This window comes from Meles meles, chromosome 1 (genome assembly GCF_922984935.1).
Source record: "Meles meles chromosome 1, mMelMel3.1 paternal haplotype, whole genome shotgun sequence".
Taxonomy (NCBI): Eukaryota; Metazoa; Chordata; class Mammalia; order Carnivora; family Mustelidae; genus Meles; species Meles meles.
The window spans coordinates 29,208,172-29,226,010 of NC_060066.1; the positions used below are offsets into that span (position 1 = coordinate 29,208,172).

General features: G+C 42.8%; 1 protein-coding gene across 7 annotated transcripts in view; it reads left to right on the forward strand.

Annotated features, from left to right (window-relative positions):
• Window positions 1-17,839, forward strand: part of SYBU (syntabulin) — a 114,378-nt gene that overhangs the window by 87,509 nt on the left and 9,030 nt on the right. For all 7 annotated transcript variants that reach the window (XM_046000981.1, XM_046000964.1, XM_046000947.1 and 4 more), the window contains one exon: window positions 16,005-16,107. In XM_046000981.1, the coding sequence (XP_045856937.1) occupies window positions 16,005-16,107 (103 nt within the window). The remainder of the gene's footprint in view (window positions 1-16,004; window positions 16,108-17,839) is intronic.

Sequence of the window (17,839 nt, forward strand, 5' to 3'; positions counted from 1 at the left end):
TTTATGGTAAAAACTGTATTTTCCCCAACTCTTGAAGTTCCTTGCAGGTGTGACTTCTTATTGCTTAAGGCATATTTTAATGCATTTATTATTTGGTATTTCTCAAGCCTGTATGCCTGATTTTAAATCCCAGCTGCACCCTTTATGAGCTGTGTAACCACAAGCAAATTACCTGTGCTTTCCTTCTCTCATCTGTAAAATGAGAATAAAACTGTACCTTGTCTCATGGGCTTAACATGAGAATTAAATAAGAATACATGTAAACCACTTTGAACAGCATGCAAACATGGTAAACCATTTCTTTTTTTTTTAATATTTTATTTATTTATGTAACAGAGATCACAAGTACGCAGAGAGAGAGAGAGGAGGAAGCAGGCTCCCTGCGGAGCAGAGAGCCCGATGCAGGGCTCGATCCCAGGACCCCGGGATCATGACCTGAGCCGAAGGCAGAGGCTTTAACCCACTGAGCCACCCAGGCGCCCCTATGGTAAACCATTTCTGACAGAAGCCCAGTAGTCCTTAAGAACCTTATGTCACCTGCATTAGACGTTAGTCATGTAATAAACATAGCCTCCTTATTTAAGCCATGGTACTTTAAAAAAAAACCACACACACACACATTTATACTGCCCATATGCAAGAATTCTTAGGGACGCGTAAGTGTTTAGCAATACATACCGAACACATGGATAAGTAGGCCAGTCGTAGCAATGATGAGTATTTCTTGTGCACTTACAGTTGTCCCCAGTCGGTCCTTTAATTCTCAGAGTGATCCCATTGGCAAGGCATGCTCAATTCCTTCTTGGAGTGAGGAACTCAGGTGCAGAGAGATTAAGGGACTGCCTGCGGTCACATTGTCAGTAAAAAGATCAGATGTCTGAACTCAGAAGCTACCCGTGCTAGACTCTGCTCTGACCTACGGGTTTTAGGCATTGTCAGTTATGTGAAGTATGGATAGTAACACTTGGATTTATGCCAAGTATATTGAGAAATTGACTCATCTTGGAGGTGAAATGTGTGAAAATGATTCCTGAAATGTATACAGCGGTGTACAGCTGTGTTTAAGTCACAGTCGAGCCCAGTGGTCTGTTTCTTGGAGGTAGCCATACAGCACTGTGCTATGTACTCGGGATCTCGGTCGGGGTGTCTTAGAGCAATGCTTCTCCAACCTTCTCAAAGGCTTGTTAAAAACCCAGATTACTGGGCTCCACCCCTGCCTCAGATTTGCTGACTCAGTGGGTCTGGGTTATAGTCCAAGAACCTGCATTCCTAATAAGGCCCCAGGTGATGCTGATGCTGATTTGGGACCACACTTCGAGAACCACCATCCTAGACAATGAGAAGAGGATTGGTGAATTTGGGAGCAGAGGGTGGTTTAAAATCTATGCTATATTTGTCTGACCTGCTTCACAGACCTAGTTACTAACTTCACAGAGACACTCGGAGGTGACAAGTCGTCAGCTCTAACATGGAGATACTTAGATGAAAATCAAAAGATAGAAATCTTTACTTTAGCTTCAATCTTTCCAAAGTAGGGCAGTGGCTTTCTGATTTGGTAACTTTTACACAGTCTCTTCCCCTTCTCCACAACAGTGGCGTCTTTTAAAAACTCATATCATTTCCCTACCTGTGACTCAAACCCAGCATTTGGCTTTAGAACGAGGTCCTTGACCAATTCTGGGCTGTGTTAAGGAAGCCAACTGTGTCCATTTCTCCCTACCCGGAGCAAGGATTGTCTCCCACAGTGAGGTTATATTCATAAAACAGTAGCTCTGGGCCAGCTTCTCATGTTCATGGGCCGGTCTCCTTGCTGAGGCTAAGGGGCAAGGTCATGGAGATAACTTAAGCAAAACCTAAAATAGGATCATGGACTTCCTGATCTTTTAGGGCTAGTCAGGGTCAGAATGACCCAAGAATGAAGATCACCTTAGGTGTGTTGGATCATCGTAAAACTGAAATAGGGTAAAGCAGAGAGTCCAGTTTTACTTTTAGCTCTTGACTCCCCATGACAGTGAGAGGGAAAGGTATAGAAAGACAAATGGTCCACAGAGCATTTCTTTTTGTCTATGGAATATATTACATAAAAGTGGATTTACTCTTCTGGGTTTTTGTTTTTTTTTCCTTAGAGAGACTTGTGCCTCTGGAAATACAAATAGTTGTTTATCAGGCTAGATGAGTAACTGAAATAAACCCAGTTCATTTTCTCATCATCAGGAGAATGAAGAAATAAATTATGGTATAAGCCATACAGTGGAATATTATATAGCAGTCAGGTGAGTGCATTACAGATATATGGAAAACCTTAGCAATATGATTTTGAATCTAAATCATCCCCAAAATGGTAGATATCATAGTAGCCTGTTTATTAAAAAGTGAAAGATGGACAAAACAGAAAACAAAAAAGAATCTACTTTTTAGGAATACTTATAGATGTGATCATTCTTTGTAAAAATGAAAGCAAGGAAATGGTGACCAGGGAATAGAAAGCGGAGGTAGGTGTAAGTTAGTGTCGACATTTTAGTTGTTATGATGGATGGTGGTTTCTTCATTTACTATAAGATTAAATGTAAAAAATAAACAAAAACATAAGTACAATAAATAAGTACTAAATAAACATGAATACTGGCTCATACAAACCGGTCAGTAAAGAACTAAAATAAAGGTAGTCTTGCATGGACCAATGATGAGAGTGTGTCAGGAACCAAGGAATTTGATTAATCCAATTCTGTGCACCCGTGACTCATAGGTTTTCTGCAGAGAAAATAATGAAGAGTGACTCTCTGGGCCCCTGCTTGGTTCCCACATAGCACTGTGACCTTAAGTCTTTGCCACTCTCTCCCATGTCTCATTTCCATTGGTCCAGTTGGTTCTTGATACATGAAGATTGCTGATGGAAGGTATCAGTAGGCCACTGAAGATCACAGCAGTCACTTCAGAAGAAACCATGGCTGCGGTATTGCTAGGGTAGGAAAACGTGTGGTTCCTCTTCTCTAATCTCTACCTCTCTGAGGAAGGTAACATGTTGACATGTTTTCTTAGAGAAACAAATGTAGGGATATTAGAAAATTAAAAAAGACTGTGTCCGGTACGAGAAACTTGTTGCCAGACACAAATTTTGGGGCCCGTGGTTTAGAGGGATATTCAACTAGGGGCCCCTGGTGTCGACCCAGTCGAAGCAAGCATTCGACTCTCGGTTTTGGCTCAGGTCATGATCTCAGGGTTGTGAGATCAAGTACAGAGTCAGGCTCTACACTCAGGGGAGAGTCTGCTTGAGACTCTCTCTCCCTCTTCTACTGCCCCTCCCCGCTACGCTCACACCTCTCTCTCTCTCTAACAAATAAATCTTAAAAAAAAAAAAAAGAAGTTCAACTGTCTGTCCCCTGAACTGCCTTCATCAGTTCATTCGCTGCTGTTACTTCTCCCTCCAGGGCTGTTGCCTTCATATGCCGCTCCCTTTAGCCTAGACGACTGTCTCCACCACTCCTTGTCTATGGGTTGAATAGTCATGGGTAGTTTTGAAAGCTGGTAGTTCCGTAAGCCTCTTCCATGGAATCTTAATCCTGCCAGTAGGGAATAATATTTCCCTTTGTTAGCATCTTTTAGAACCCAAGTTGTGTCCCTCCTAAGGGATTTGCCCCTTTCTCGACAGCAGGATCATTGTCTCAACTGGACGCCTGCTAGGGGTGCAGAGAGCTGTGGGACGTTCCAGTAGGAACAGATGAAATCTTGCCCTGGTGGAGCTTGTCTCCCACTATGTGTGTGACCCACAGCCTCTACGAGAAGGTTCGGTAGTTAGCTCTCTATGATGTGCTTCAGGCTTTCGTGTGAAATTGGAGAGTTCGGTCAACATAGCCCAGAGCTGAGAATTTACTCATTGATTTATAATCTCAAGGAAGGAGGAAGAATCCTTACCACCCTCTGTCAGAACCGTTTTCTGTCTATTTTCATGCTAGTTTTGTTACTCACATCCCAAATGACAGCCTCCCTTCACTCCTTGTTCCTCCTCCAAGTCCTTTTCCCTGATTTTGTTTACACATGTTGGGACCCAGATGTGATTCAGCGAGGATGATAATAAGAAGAAAAATAAAAATAAAGGCAGTATTTTAAAGTGTTAACTGAGGGCACCTGGGTGGCTGAGTTGGTTCAGCGACTGCCTTCGGCTCAGGTCATGATCCTGGAGTCTTGGGATTGAGTCCCACATCGGGCTCCCTGCTCAGCAGGGAGTTCTGCTTCTCCCTCTGACCTTCCCCCTCTCAGGCTCTCTCTCAAATAAATAAATAAAAGCTTAAAAAAAAAAATTCTCTAAAGTGTTAACTGAGTGCCAGGCACTACTTTTTCATATATTAACTTATATAATCTTTTCAACACTCTGTGAGATAGATACTATTATCTTTATCCTTTTAGAGAAGAAAGCAAGGCACAGAGAGGTTATGTGCCTTTGCCAAGGTCACACAGCTGGTAATTGAGGCTACTAAACTGTCCCCTCATAAAAAAACAAAGAGAAACAACTTCACAGAGATTGAAAATGCAAGAGAAAAACGAAGAGGGGATATATCATGCATGAACCAAAGGGAAAGGAGATCAAGATATTAGAAGTAGAGCATGGCTGAGTGTTGCCAAGGTCCAGTAATGCAACTACCTGGCAGACTGTTCCAGTACAGGGAAGGGGAAGGTCAGTGCTGCTGAGAAAGTCAAGGGAGCAGGTCGAGTGCAAGAGGCTGCTTCAGCAAAGTTGTGAATTGTGGAATCCCTTCCTGCACCCCTCCCTGTTGGGGCCACAGCCCTGGCGGGTGGCCTGTGAGTGGAGAACACACGCCATGTGGTGCATCCTCGAGGCGGCCGCACGGGGTGGGGAAGACGAGGGGAGGCTGCCAAGGCTGTTAGGTCTTAAAGTCAACTAGGAAAATGGCTCTTCTGACAGAAGTGAGGTTAAATAAATAAATAAATAAAAGAGGGGTATCTGGGTGACTCAGCTGGGTAAGCGTCCCACTCTTGATTTCATATGAGGTCAGGATCTCAGGGTCCAGGGATACAGCTCGGAGTCTGCCTCAGATTCTCTCCCTTGGCCCCTCCCGCTGTTGGAGCACTAGCTTTCTCTCTCTGCCTCTCTCAAATAAATAAATAAATAAATAAAATCTTAAAAAAATAAAACAAAATGAAAAACCATGCTGTTTTAGTGCTGTTGCCGGTCTCTGCAGCAAGTGGTAGGTTATGTCATGTCTTCCTAGCAAGTGGGTGTTTTTGTTCCATTCATGGTCTGGAACTGCCTGCAGACAAGACGACTTCACTGGGAGTGGAAGGTGAGGTGACTTCAGAAAAGACTCATCCTTTCCTTTTCTCTTATGCTCTGGACTTGAAGTCCCAGACCTCATTCCTAGCCCTGCTCTGACTTTTCAGTGTTGATGGCTTGTCAGTCCCCATTTCTCTCTGCCACCCCTGCATCCGCCCCTTCCTCCCCTGTTAACTCCCCCCACAATGTCACCCCTGCTCTGATCCCACCCCGCCACCTCAAGGATGGCTTTTCCCTGATTTAGGTCTTCCTGCCAGACACGGAGGCAGGCACTTCATTTTGGTAATCACTGGATAAACACTTCTCCTTAAATAGAACCAGCGAGCTTTTTTAAAGGGGCAGAAAGTCAGTTCAGTTCAGTGAACTTGACAAGAACTTAAAGATAAGGAACATGTAAGAGTCTGGAAAATTCTTCAGGGCAAATTTACTTCTGTTATTACCAGGTTCCCAGAATAATCAATTAAGATGAAGTTCATGGCCACAATAGATGTAACCCTCCCCAGCCCTGTTCAGTGGAAGGTAATGGGAGACGGTTGCCTCTGTGCCTACCGACTGAAAGGTTGGTGCCCAGTGCTGATTCAGCATGGGGCAACGGTGGATGGCTGTGTGGTTGGTTTGGCACCATTCAGCATGTCAGCCATGGACACATCGACCACACTGAAGGCAGCAAGTCAGGGCTGATGGGCTAACCCAGACAGGAGGTGTGCTAGATTGTGAGCTGATTCTCGCTGCTGAATGGTATTTGACACCCCCCGCTTCAAACTGGTCAGCCCATCCTCTTTAATTTTTTTTAAATATTTTTTAAAGATTTAATTTATTTATTTGAGAGAGAGAATACAAGCCAGGGAGAGGGGTGGAGGGAGCGGAAGAAGCAGACTCCCCACTGAGCAGAGAGCCTGATATGGGGCTCCATCCCAGGACCTCAGGATCATGATCTGAGAAGAATGCAGATGCTTAACCAACTGAGCCACCCCGACGCCCCAGTCCCTGCTCTTTAAAACAGGATTATGAGGACTTCAAACCATTGGCCAACTGCTAAGTATCCCCCTAGCTTTATAAACCATCATGTGTGCACGAGTTTGGCTGGATCTGGGCCAGTTTTCAAACAAGGCACGTTTTCTCTATGTCCCTGTCTCCCCTTACAAGTCTTTGAAGATAGATTTAGCTCAGAAAGGGACTTCTGGAGATCTGTGAGGGGGCAAGTCACTCTGGAAGGTAGACTCTTTTCTGGGTGCTTGGTCCTTGACAAAGGTGATGTCTGGTCCACCTCAACTTCTGCTCACTCACCTTTAGCTTTTCGTTGAAGAAAGTCCTTGCAATCTGACTGGACCTGGAGAAAGAGTCCATGTGTTCTTTATCTTTGGAGCTTTCCTCCTCAGTGTGGTTGTGACCGCTGGTTACATAGTCATCTGTGGTAATTAACTGAAAATGCACATTCCTGGATTCCCCCCAGACCTTCTGAACTGGAATTTTTGTAAGTGTTAACCAGACATACACGCTATTACTTAACTTTCCTGATGATCTTTAGGCAGTAAGATGTAGGAATCATTGCATTATTAATAATAATTATAAAGTGAGTATCTATGAGCCTGTCAAGCACTTTCCACACATTTCACTTTTCATTTATTTCAATTTCACAACAACCCTCCAAGATAGGAACCTGCTGTCCACCTGGAGTCGGGCCTGATGCATAACAACAAGGCAGATTCTCAGTAAATTTTTGTTAAACAAGTTAATCATTTAAAAAATACATACATATATACATAAATAGGAAAACTAAGGCTTGGTGAGGTTAAAATCACTTGGACAAGAACACACAGCTGCTGAGAGATGGAGCCAGAGTTTATAGTGCCTTCTTTGGGTAGAGCTTGTTGGTGTGTGACTTTGCAGGCTGGCGCCTCCTTCTGGTGATGCTGGGTAGTGCGTGTCAGTGGTTATAGAAGATTCCAGAGGCACCTGATTGGCCTTGGGTTGAACTGACGGATCTCTTGCCTAGCGTTCTCTTTTTGGCCATCTGTGCTCAGATAACAGGGACACATACTTATTCATTACTGATCACGAGAACGGGACCAGGGAAGTTGGGTGGTCATTCACAAAACCAAACAGCACCCATTGTCTTTCCCGTACTCTACTCAGGTTGGCCAATGCATAGTGTTAATTTTCCCGATGGTCATGCAAAGGGAGACTAGATGTATCTGGGGTTTCTATCAAAAATGTTCACTCCCCCTGCGTTCTTGATGTTTCTTTAGACTGTTTTATTCTTTCTTTCATCTGCTGTCTTGGTCAGCAGGTGTATTCCCTGTGTTTCTATCAAGATGGGTAGTTGAAACAGCCCAAGATGAAGGAGTGAAGAGATGGAGATGTCTTTGACCCTCTCCATCCTCTTGGGCCTCATCTCCCATGCTCCTCTCCTTTCTCAGACCTTCAGTGCTACCTGGCTCAGGGGACTGGCCTTTGATAAGAATAGGTCAGTAAACACAAGTGCATTTTCCCTGGGGCTTACTTAAGGTGGGTTGTAACCCAGGAGCACTCTATAAAGACATTTGGAGGAGGCCGTGGAGAGTTTGTTTTAGGACCACAGATTTTTGAGCAAACTCTGTTGTACACACACGCACACACACATACAGAGTAAAAAATAGAAACATACTCTCCACTGACAAATGGCTGAAGGAAAACCACATATTTTAGAGTGTTTGTAAGAACATTTGACTTAAGTAGGATAAGGCATTTTGTATTGTGGGTCTTTTTAAGGGAAAGATGTTTAAAAGCTTTTTCTGGCCTTCAGGCAACTGTACCAGTAGTTCTAACTAACAGAGAGTGAGTGCTCGCTACATGCCAAGCACTGTTCTAACTTTCTTGTATGCTTCGCCTAATTCCTGGAATCCCTTAATGATGCTTACTATTAATATCTTTATCTCCATTTCACAGATAAGAAAGCTAAGGAAGAGAGAAGGTAAATAATTTGCCTAAGCCTTTACAGAGTTAGTAGAAGAGGCATGATTCAAACCCAAGTGTCTTGACTCCAAAGCCCTGTTAATACTACATTAAATGGTGTGATTGCTTTTTACTATAAAATGCTTTTTCTTTAAAAAATTTAGATCTTTTTCCAGGTCATGATTCCAGGGTCCTGGGATCGAGCCCCACATCGGGCTCTCTCCTCCACAGGGAGACACCTTCCTCTTCTCTCTCTCTGCCTGCCTCTCTGCCTACTTGTGATTTCCGTCTGTCAAATAAATAAATAAAATTTTTAGGGATGCCTGAATGGCTCAGTGGGTTAAGCCACTGCCTTTGGCTCAGGTCATGATCCCAGGGTCCTGGGATCGAGCCCCACATTGGGCTCCTTGCTTGGCAGGGAGCCTACTTCTCTTGCTGCCTCTGCCTGCCATTCTGCCTGCTTCTGCACATTCTCTCTCTCTGACAAATAGATAAATAAAATCTTTAAAAATTTTTAGATCTTTTTCAAAGGGAAAATCAATTGCCCATTATTTTAGTGTATCCTATCATTTTTTTTTATAAGAAGAGTTATATGCACATGGTTAGAGGAGTCAAATGGCTCAGAAAGATATAAAATGAAGATGAGGGTCTCTTTAGATCCCTACTGTCCCATTCCCAAGGGAAACCACTATTAACAGATCTTTTTTTTAATCCTTCAGTGAAAATGTTCTGTGGATGTAGCCAGTTATATATTATTTAAAGATTTATTTATGAAGCGGCAGACATGCCACACCCACTATTCTGCATCTTGTTTTTCTTATCTAGCCACAGGGCTTCGAGACGTTTTCATCCAGCACGCACAGGTTCATGCCGCTCCTTGATAGGTATTCTCCTTGGTGGCTGTACCACCTGACTTCACCAGTTGTCGCTGATGGGCATTTAGGTTGTTTGTTCAATGCTCGTGTGCAGGAGAAATTTCTCCTCACACTTTTGCAGGCTCTTATCAGAGTGTTTTTCTCAAACCTTCAACAGAGCTAGTATTCTCAAACTTAGATTTTTAAACTTTTTGCCAAACTGATAACTGAAAAAAATCTCCTTGTTTACATTTACATTTTTTATGTTACATATGAGATTGAATGTCTGTCCATTCAAAATAAATTGGTCATTTATTTTTCTCTATCTACCATCTGCTTGTTCATGTCCTTTGCCCATTTTTCTGTTAGGATTTTTTTTTTCCCCCAATTTGTATGAGTTTTTGGTAAATTAAGGAGATTGCCATTTGTCTGTCTTCTGTTTTAAATATTTTCCTTCGGTTTATTATTTGTCTTTGACTGCTATTTTCCTATGAGGAATTTTGCTGTTATGTAGTCAGATTTTTAAAATACAAAACTGTTCTCCGAATACTTTAAATTTGAACTTCCTTTTGTTTTTAATTGTGTATATATTTATGCTTTTAAGTTTATGGTGGCTCCATCCATTGAACCTCAGTCATAATGAAGATAAATCCTTTCTGAAATTATGATACAAATGAAAATGCATTTATACTTTTTCAGAAAGACTTCTGTTCTGAAATGCAAGAAAACTTGCATATATATATCCAATCAGTTTATTGATCTTTTGATCAAATATTCCTTTTCTAAGATAAATGCCTCTAGGGGTTTTAGAGAATAGTTTGCAGAAACTAAAACAAAAATCCTGTTTAGTTTGTGAAGCATTTCTTGGATTCACTGGCTGGGTGTCCCAGAGCTTCACAGCTAAGAGCCCGTTCTACAGAATCTACTTTAAAGAAGCTTTTTTTTTTTTTTTTTTTTTTTTTTGTAAATAGTGTCTTCTTTAATTACATGTGTCCACTGCCCCAGCTGCTCCTTAATAGCTCTGCTTGGCTTCAGTGGAAATGGCTCCTCTCCTCCCTAGGGATCTTTAAATAAAAGATCTGTGTATCTGCGTGTGTTGGGGGTGGGGGAGAAGGGATGGGGAACTATTTTTGTTTTTGTTTTTTCCCTTTTTAATTTGTTGCCTCTATTTGAGGTAGGGATGTAGGTGGCCAACCTGAATTAATTTGATAGCTTTGTGGTGACAAAGGATAAAGGAAGGTTTGGGGTTGCTTCAATCAGTGGTTTAGAATGGCTTAACACAGCTTAGTAGACTCTGTTTTCAGAGGCTTGTGATGTTCTGATGTCTGAGGACTCCATAGTCTCCTGAAAGCAAAAATAATAATGTCCTAAGAGACCAGTTTGCAGGCAGTGTTTCAAAAAAATAAGTCTAGTTATCAATTTTTGCACATACTCTTTTTGTTTTCATTTTTCCTTCTCTCATTCCTGGCCTCACCATCACATGCACAGAATGCTTGTTGTCCTAACGTTATGCCTCTCAAGAGAACCAGCAGTACTACAAGCAAAGGCCACCAGGGTTTCTGGAGGCCAGGGAGCAGAGCTCACTAGCTGGAGAATGCCTTCTGCTGCAGGACGTGCAGTCACCAAGACACTGGCATCATGAGGGAGAGGTCATCAGGTTCATCCACTGCTTTCAGTCCTGGAATCCTGCTCCATCAACGCCAGCAGCTGATCAGAGACAGTACTGATGAGAATAACTTAGGCATGCATTTAAAACTCCCTTTAGCTGTTCAAACACAAGTCTGTGACAGCAGATACCGTGTCCTGTGCTCTGAGTATTCTCTGTCACATCAGAGAGTCACGGACGGGTATCTACACACAGGCATATGGAGGCAAACACGTTCTTGACCACAAAAACTGCTTTAGGCTAATGCCATCCAAAAATATATGTGATGCAAAGTGAAATTTCTTGAAATTGTGCATATCCTTTGGCTTAAAGATTCTTTCACTCATTGATTCTAAAGAATAGCAGACAAGGGGGCACCTGGGTGGCTCAGTTGGTTAAGCGTCTGCCTTCACCTCGGGTCATGATCTCAGGGTCCTGCATTGAGCCCTGCGTTGGGCTCCCAGCTCAGTGGGGAGTCTCCTTGGCCATCTTGGCCTAGGTATAAGTCTTGCCTCCACCTCTTGATAGTTGTCTCTCCTTGTGCATGTCACTCAACTTCTCTGCCTCATCTGCAACAGGGACCGATAATTGTCCCTACCTCATAAGGTCTGTACTATCATGGGAAGTAAATGAGTTGATATGTAAATATGCTTAGAATGGTTTCTGGCACATAGTGTTTGTTACTCATAATAGAAAAACTGAACGTAGCCTATATACTCATTGATTTAATAGAACACAACGCAGGGGCACCTGGGTGGCTCAGTCAGTTAAGGATCGACTCTTGTTTTCCTCTCAGGTCGTGATCTCAGGGTTGTGAGATCGAACCTTGCTTCATACTCCACACTCAGCACAGAGTCTGCTTGAGTTTCTCTCTCCCTCTGCCCCTCCCCCTGCTCTCTCAGTCTCTCAAATTAATCTTAAATATATCTTAAATATATATTTATTAATAATATATAATTATATAACATATATTTATTATATATTATGCCATTATTTATTTATATATTTATTACATGTAATATATTATTATATTGTACATATTATAATATATAATAAATATATACTTATTTTATATATAATACAATATATATAAATGTATATTATATATATTTATTGTATAATGTATACATATATATAGATCACCCAAAATGTAGTATATTTTGAAGATACTCACATATTAAAAGAAAAGCAATTAGGCTACATAGTAATGTATTGACTAGGAATGCTGAGTAATTACACACCAAAAGGTTAACTTTAGTTATTTTTTGGTGATGGAATGATAGACTGCATTTCGTCCTACAGATCATTGCTGTTTTCTAAATTTCCTACAAAGGAAATGTGTAACAAAAGTTGTCTTTTTAGGGGCGCCTGGGTGGCTCAGTGGGTTAAAGCCTCTGCCTTCGGCTCAGGTCATGATCCCAGGGTCCTGGGATCAAGCCCCGCATCGGGTTCTCTGCTCAGCAGGGAGCCTGCTTCCTTCTCTCTCTCTCTGCCTGCCTCTCTGCCTACTTGAAATCTCCGTCTGTCAAATAAATAAATAAAATCTTTTAAAAAAAAAAAGTTGTCTTTTTAACCCCTGCAGGAGAAGAATGGCTAACATTTATTGAGACCTTATAAGGGATCAGGTAGTTTATATGTGTGTGTGTGTATGCATGTGTTTGTAAACACACATACACACACACACATTCCTTGCTTACAATAATCTTAAGAGGCAGAATCCATGATTATCATCTCCGTGTAACAGATGTAGAAACTGAAGCGCAGAAAGGTGAAGTAACTTGCCGGAAGGCCCCCATCTAGTGAGCGGTAGTGGTGGGATTTGAACCCGGGCTATCTGACGCAGGGCCTGTGTTTTTAGGTTAGGTACTGTCTTTGTATCGTTTGAATAATACCAGTGATCCTTGAGCTACAATCCCCACAGCACTAACCTAGTTGCACACGCCGATTAAAGGAAACGAGTGGATAGAGCCTCTCCTTCCTGGAGTCTTTGTTGCCAGCTGGTAGGTAAAAGGGGACTTTCAGATCCCCAGTCTTCCTCTTAGTTATCTTGCTTAGTAAATGGAAAGAGTTTGCATGTCAGATAATGTAGTACAATTGACCTTTCTGCTTATCTCTTAAGAAGAGTGTGTTGACTTTACCTTGCATAAACCAAACTGAAAATATATTTTAAAACATAGCAAAGTGAAATGGCGTAAGTAGCATAGATGTTTTTCTCTGTCCTCTTACTCAGTCCTGCATGCGGCCACTGGGTACCCTTCATGAATCTTCTAACCTCTTCCAGAAGGTAATTTAGAGAAGTATAGGAACAAACGTGGGCCCCGCCCATACCTAAGAGTCAATATGTCGTAGTGAGGTGTGCAGTGAGGTGGAGATCAAACTCATCCCTTCAGTTCAGAGTACATAATTACAACAGATCAAAGGCATCCTGAGGAGACAATGGATTTTCAGCAGTTGTCTGGTCTGTTTGTTCTAGAATTTCTGTTTTTATTCAGGTAGTTAAATTATAATTGATGAGATTTTGCGTTTCTTTTAAGGGATGAAAATTGGATGTTTCGGAGTCATAATCTTATGTTAGAAAATCGTCTCTCAAGCCTGGTGGCTGCGACCACAAGATCTGTTTTTTGAAAACCATCTGCCTTTATCACTTAGTACTGATGATTTACTAGCAGACAAAGCCGGTGGAATTAGGCGGTCAGGAGTAGCATATTGCCGCATAGCACTACCAGTCATGAATCCTTGAGATTGTAAAATACAATGGTATAGCTAGTGCATTACTCAGAGGGAGCTAATTGCATTTGGGGAGCCCGTTACAACATTAGACAGAGTCTCTGAAATCCGGAAGGAATAGCCACTCTCAGTCCTGATAAACTGCCTAATTCTCCTGGACTTCTGTTGGGAATTAGGATTCACCGCCATCATCTGTGCTAAGTGGCCATTTTTGGTGTCTTTTCCAGAAGAGGATGAACTTCCAGAGGGGTGCTGGGAGTCCGGGAAGGGACTTCTCTCTCTGCCCCACCATTGCCTTTCCTTCTAGCAAAACTAATACAACCTGTCAGTGAGAGGATCTGTTCACCTGTGGGCCAGTCTGGCTGCATCTTGTACCAGTGGGTCATCTTGGCCGTTAGGGAGACAGGAGTATATCGTGTATCCAGGAAGCTCCCCGGGGCCCTCCTTCTTCCCATTGCCTTGAGGACGCAGCGTGGTGTGGAGAAGTGGCATGGAGGCTTGGTCCTGACCAGGATTTGTCCCCCACAAGTCTTGGGCAAATCAGTTTTGATTTCTTCAATAGTAGAATAGCGAGATTGACATCTGCTTTACAGAGCTGTCAAGATTAACAGATACAAAGAATTGAAAGCTTGTCCTAGAGGGTCTGGTGCCTAGTAGACACTCAATAAATACTTATTATTGTGATGATAATTATAGCTCACTGCTTGTTAGAAACTCAAAGGTTTTTAACACAGAGGACATGGAGAGATGGAGAGGAGAAGGGAGTTGAGGGAAATTGGAGGGGGAGATGAACCATGAGAGACTGTGGACTCTAGAAAACAATCTGAGGGTTTTGAAGGGGCAGGGGGTGGGAAGCCAGCCTGGTGGGCCAGCCTGCCAGCCTGGTGGTGGGTATTATGGAGGACATGTATTGCATGGAGCACTGGGTGTGGTGCATAAACAATGAATTCTAGTACACTGAAAAGTAATTAAACAAATTAAAAATTTAAAAAAAAAGAAATTCAAAGGTTTTAGATCATTTCTATTTTTCTCAACCCAGAAATGTGAGCTGGCTCTGGGTTCTAGACCAGAAGAGTCACAAACTGTTGTAGGAGTTGAGAGATAAGGTCAAATAAAACTGTATACCTAGATTTATTTTCCAAAGCTTATAGAATTTTACCTTTTTTTAAAAAATCGTCTCTTCCTTCTTCCCATTTGTTCTTTTGCCTCTTCCACTCTCTTTCACTCCCCAAGGCAATCCATGGAATTGTTCTATTATTACCATTTCAGAACTCTGTATGCTTTTGTTAGAAATGAATTTATATTAATTATTCTGCCACACAACATGTTTGTAATTACATAACATTCTGTAGTCTGTACTCAAAATGTAAGGTGATTTTTGTAAACTAATGAACAATCTCCCTCTTCCTCCCCCAACTACAATGTCACATATCTGTATAACCCCAGTTTCCATCACTGCCGCTGTGAACTTTCTTCATTCTGCTTGGAAATATTCAATTCCGGCTTTTTGTGAAGGATGTGTTCTTTCTTTCTTCTTTTTTTTTTTTTTTAAAGATTTTATTTATTTATTTGACAGAGAGAGACACAGGGAGGGGGAACACAAGCAGAGGGACTGGGAGAGGGAGAAGAGGGAGGAGTAAGCTCTCCACTGAGCAGGGAGCCCAATGCAGGGCTTGATCCCAGGACCCTGGGATCATGACCTGAGCCCAAGGCAGACGCTTAATGACTGAGCCACCCAGGTCCCCCGTGAAGGTTGTGTTCTTAGTAGAAAAGCAGCAGGGGCACCTGGGTGGCTCAGTGGGTTAAAGCCTCTGCCTTCAGCTCAGGTCATGATCCCAGAGTCCTGGGTTCAAGGCCATGGTCGGGAATCTCTGCTCAGCAGGGAGCCTGCTTCTTCCTCTATCTTTGCCTACTTGTGATCTCTATCCGTCAAATAAATAAATAAAATCTTAAAAAAAAACAAAACAGAAAACATCAGAGCAGTCAGAGTCACTCATCAGAAAGCAGGTTCAAGGACCTGTCTGGAGCCCTCCTCACTCTCCTCCCTGCTGCTTCTCCCCGGCTGATTCTCTCCAGACCTAAGAGGGCCAGATTCAGGAATGGCTAGCTGACTGCAAAAGCCCAAAGACACACTCTCCTGGAAAAACGACTCTGGGACTGACAGGCATGCTCTTCCTCCTGCCTGAAGTTTGGGCCGGAACGTTCCTGTGGCCGAGGGAGGGCTGAGGACGCTCACAGGAAGAGCCCTGCGTGTCTGTCCCCACCTTGGCCACCAGGGAGTGTCTGCAGGAAGATCCGTCTTTATGAAACCAGCCCCTCTGGGCTTCTAAGCTGTGTTTATGAAATATTGTCCTCCTTCTCGCACCTTCTCTTGTTTGCTTTGAGGAAAGGGCCGAGAGCCGGGAAGCTCTGGAATCCTGCCACTTGCTGAGCTGGAGTGTGCCCCTGCAGGGAGCTGGGGGCCTGGCCAGGCAGGGAAGTGGCCAGCCTGTTCTCAGGTTTCCTTCCTTCACTCCTCTCTCTTTCTCTCTCTCTCCCCCCTGTTGTTTTTCAGGTAGTGAAGCGGATTTTAGCTCCTCCAGCAGCACGGGCAGCATTTCCGCTCCTGAGGTCCATATGTCTGCCCCGGGAAGCAAGCGGTCCTCTTTTTCACGCAAGTAGGCACAGTTTCCTGCTCTGTAATTATTAAGATGTTTTACACAGGTGACTTACCTGTCCTTTACGTTCCTGAGGAACCAGCTGGATGACTGTCAGTTCATATATTGTTATTATTCAGTGAGCAGTTTTTGTTTTCTATAATGGTTTGATATTGGAACTTTTTATTGCCTTCCCAGCTGTGGTCACAGGGCTTGGCCAGTGTGTGTCTGCCCGTGGCCATCTCTCATCCAGGCCTTGGCTGTGGGGCCACTCACCCTTCTCTCCCTTCCCTTTCCCTCACTCACCTGTGCACTTACCTGGTATCAAGCTACCAGTTTCCACTTCCTGCCTGCCTCCCCTTCATGAATCTGTCATCTCGTAGCTGTGAAGCCTCAGACTTCACCATTTCTTTCCACTAGCTGAGTTTGCATTTTATCCTTGTGAAAAAGACATAGTGAGCCCTGATTACTCCCAGCGTTCACTTGGGGAAGGGGTGAAAAGAGAATAAAGTTCATAGACGTGGGTGGCCATCACCACAAAAGGCGTGAGAGCAGAATAGCTACAGATGTGGGCTCTGGAGCCCCAGCTGCCTGGGTGTGAGGGCCCGCTCACCCCTTATCGGCTCTGTGGCCCTGAACAAGTTGCTTAACTTCTCTTTGCCTCAGTTTCCTCATCTATAAAATAGGGCTACAGTCATACCCACTTCGTAGAGTTTGTTGTTAGGATTAAATTAGTTCATACATGTAGAGTGTGGGTCAGTGCTTAGAACGTAGCAAGCATCAACAGATGTTCACCATGGATGCTATTTGGGTTGCGGGAAGAGAGGGGCTGTGGGAAGTCATGAACTACCATTCACATTTGGTGGGAAAAGTGGTAAGCCTAGGATTCTCTCCTACTATCAGTGACCTTATTCATTCAGTAGGTATTTACTGAGCATCTACTATGAGGGTCTAGAGATAGGGTAATAAACAAAACTTCATGAAAGTTATATTCATTCTAGTAGGAAAAGAAAGACAATAAATACATAAATAAAATTATTTTTTAAAAAACACACAGAGAAAGGCCACTGAGACTAATAGGATATATGGCATGTTTAGGATAGGCTGCTTCCAAGAGACCTCTGCGATACAGTGAGCTCTGAGCCAGGGACCCAAACAGTTCAATGGAGTGAGCAACAAGACCTCTGAGGATGATTTGTCTTTAGATTTTAGGCAAATCCCTTCACTTTCATGGGCCACAGTATCCAAGTTTGTAAAAAGAGGGTTGGACCACATAATTTTTAAGGTCTCTTCCTTCATGGAGAAAAACTGATTAGTTACTAAAAAGTTGCAGTCTCAGGATTCAGCAAGCAAATATTTCCCATTTCTCTTCAGTGAGCAGAACATTTAGCTGATGTTTATAAAGGGACCTCTGAGATACCCTAGTGCAGAGTTTTATTGTTAAAAACAAAACTGAAGCCAGACAAAACTGTGACAAAAGAGTGAAGTCCACAATGGAAAAGCACAGTTGTTCTAGCCCCAAACATAATCTGTTTTGGAAATAAAGTACCTCTAGGACCACAGAATGTGAATATAAACATTTTCTGTATAAATCAGTTGTGGCTTCCTCTGAGAATAAACCATTTATCTAACCCATTCAAGAAAATTAGCACATACCTCTAGTACAAGGCCTCAAAGAGCAGAGCGCAAGAGGAAAAAAGAAATGGCCTGTCAAAGAAGCCAATTTTATTAAACATTTCAAAAGAATTCGTGT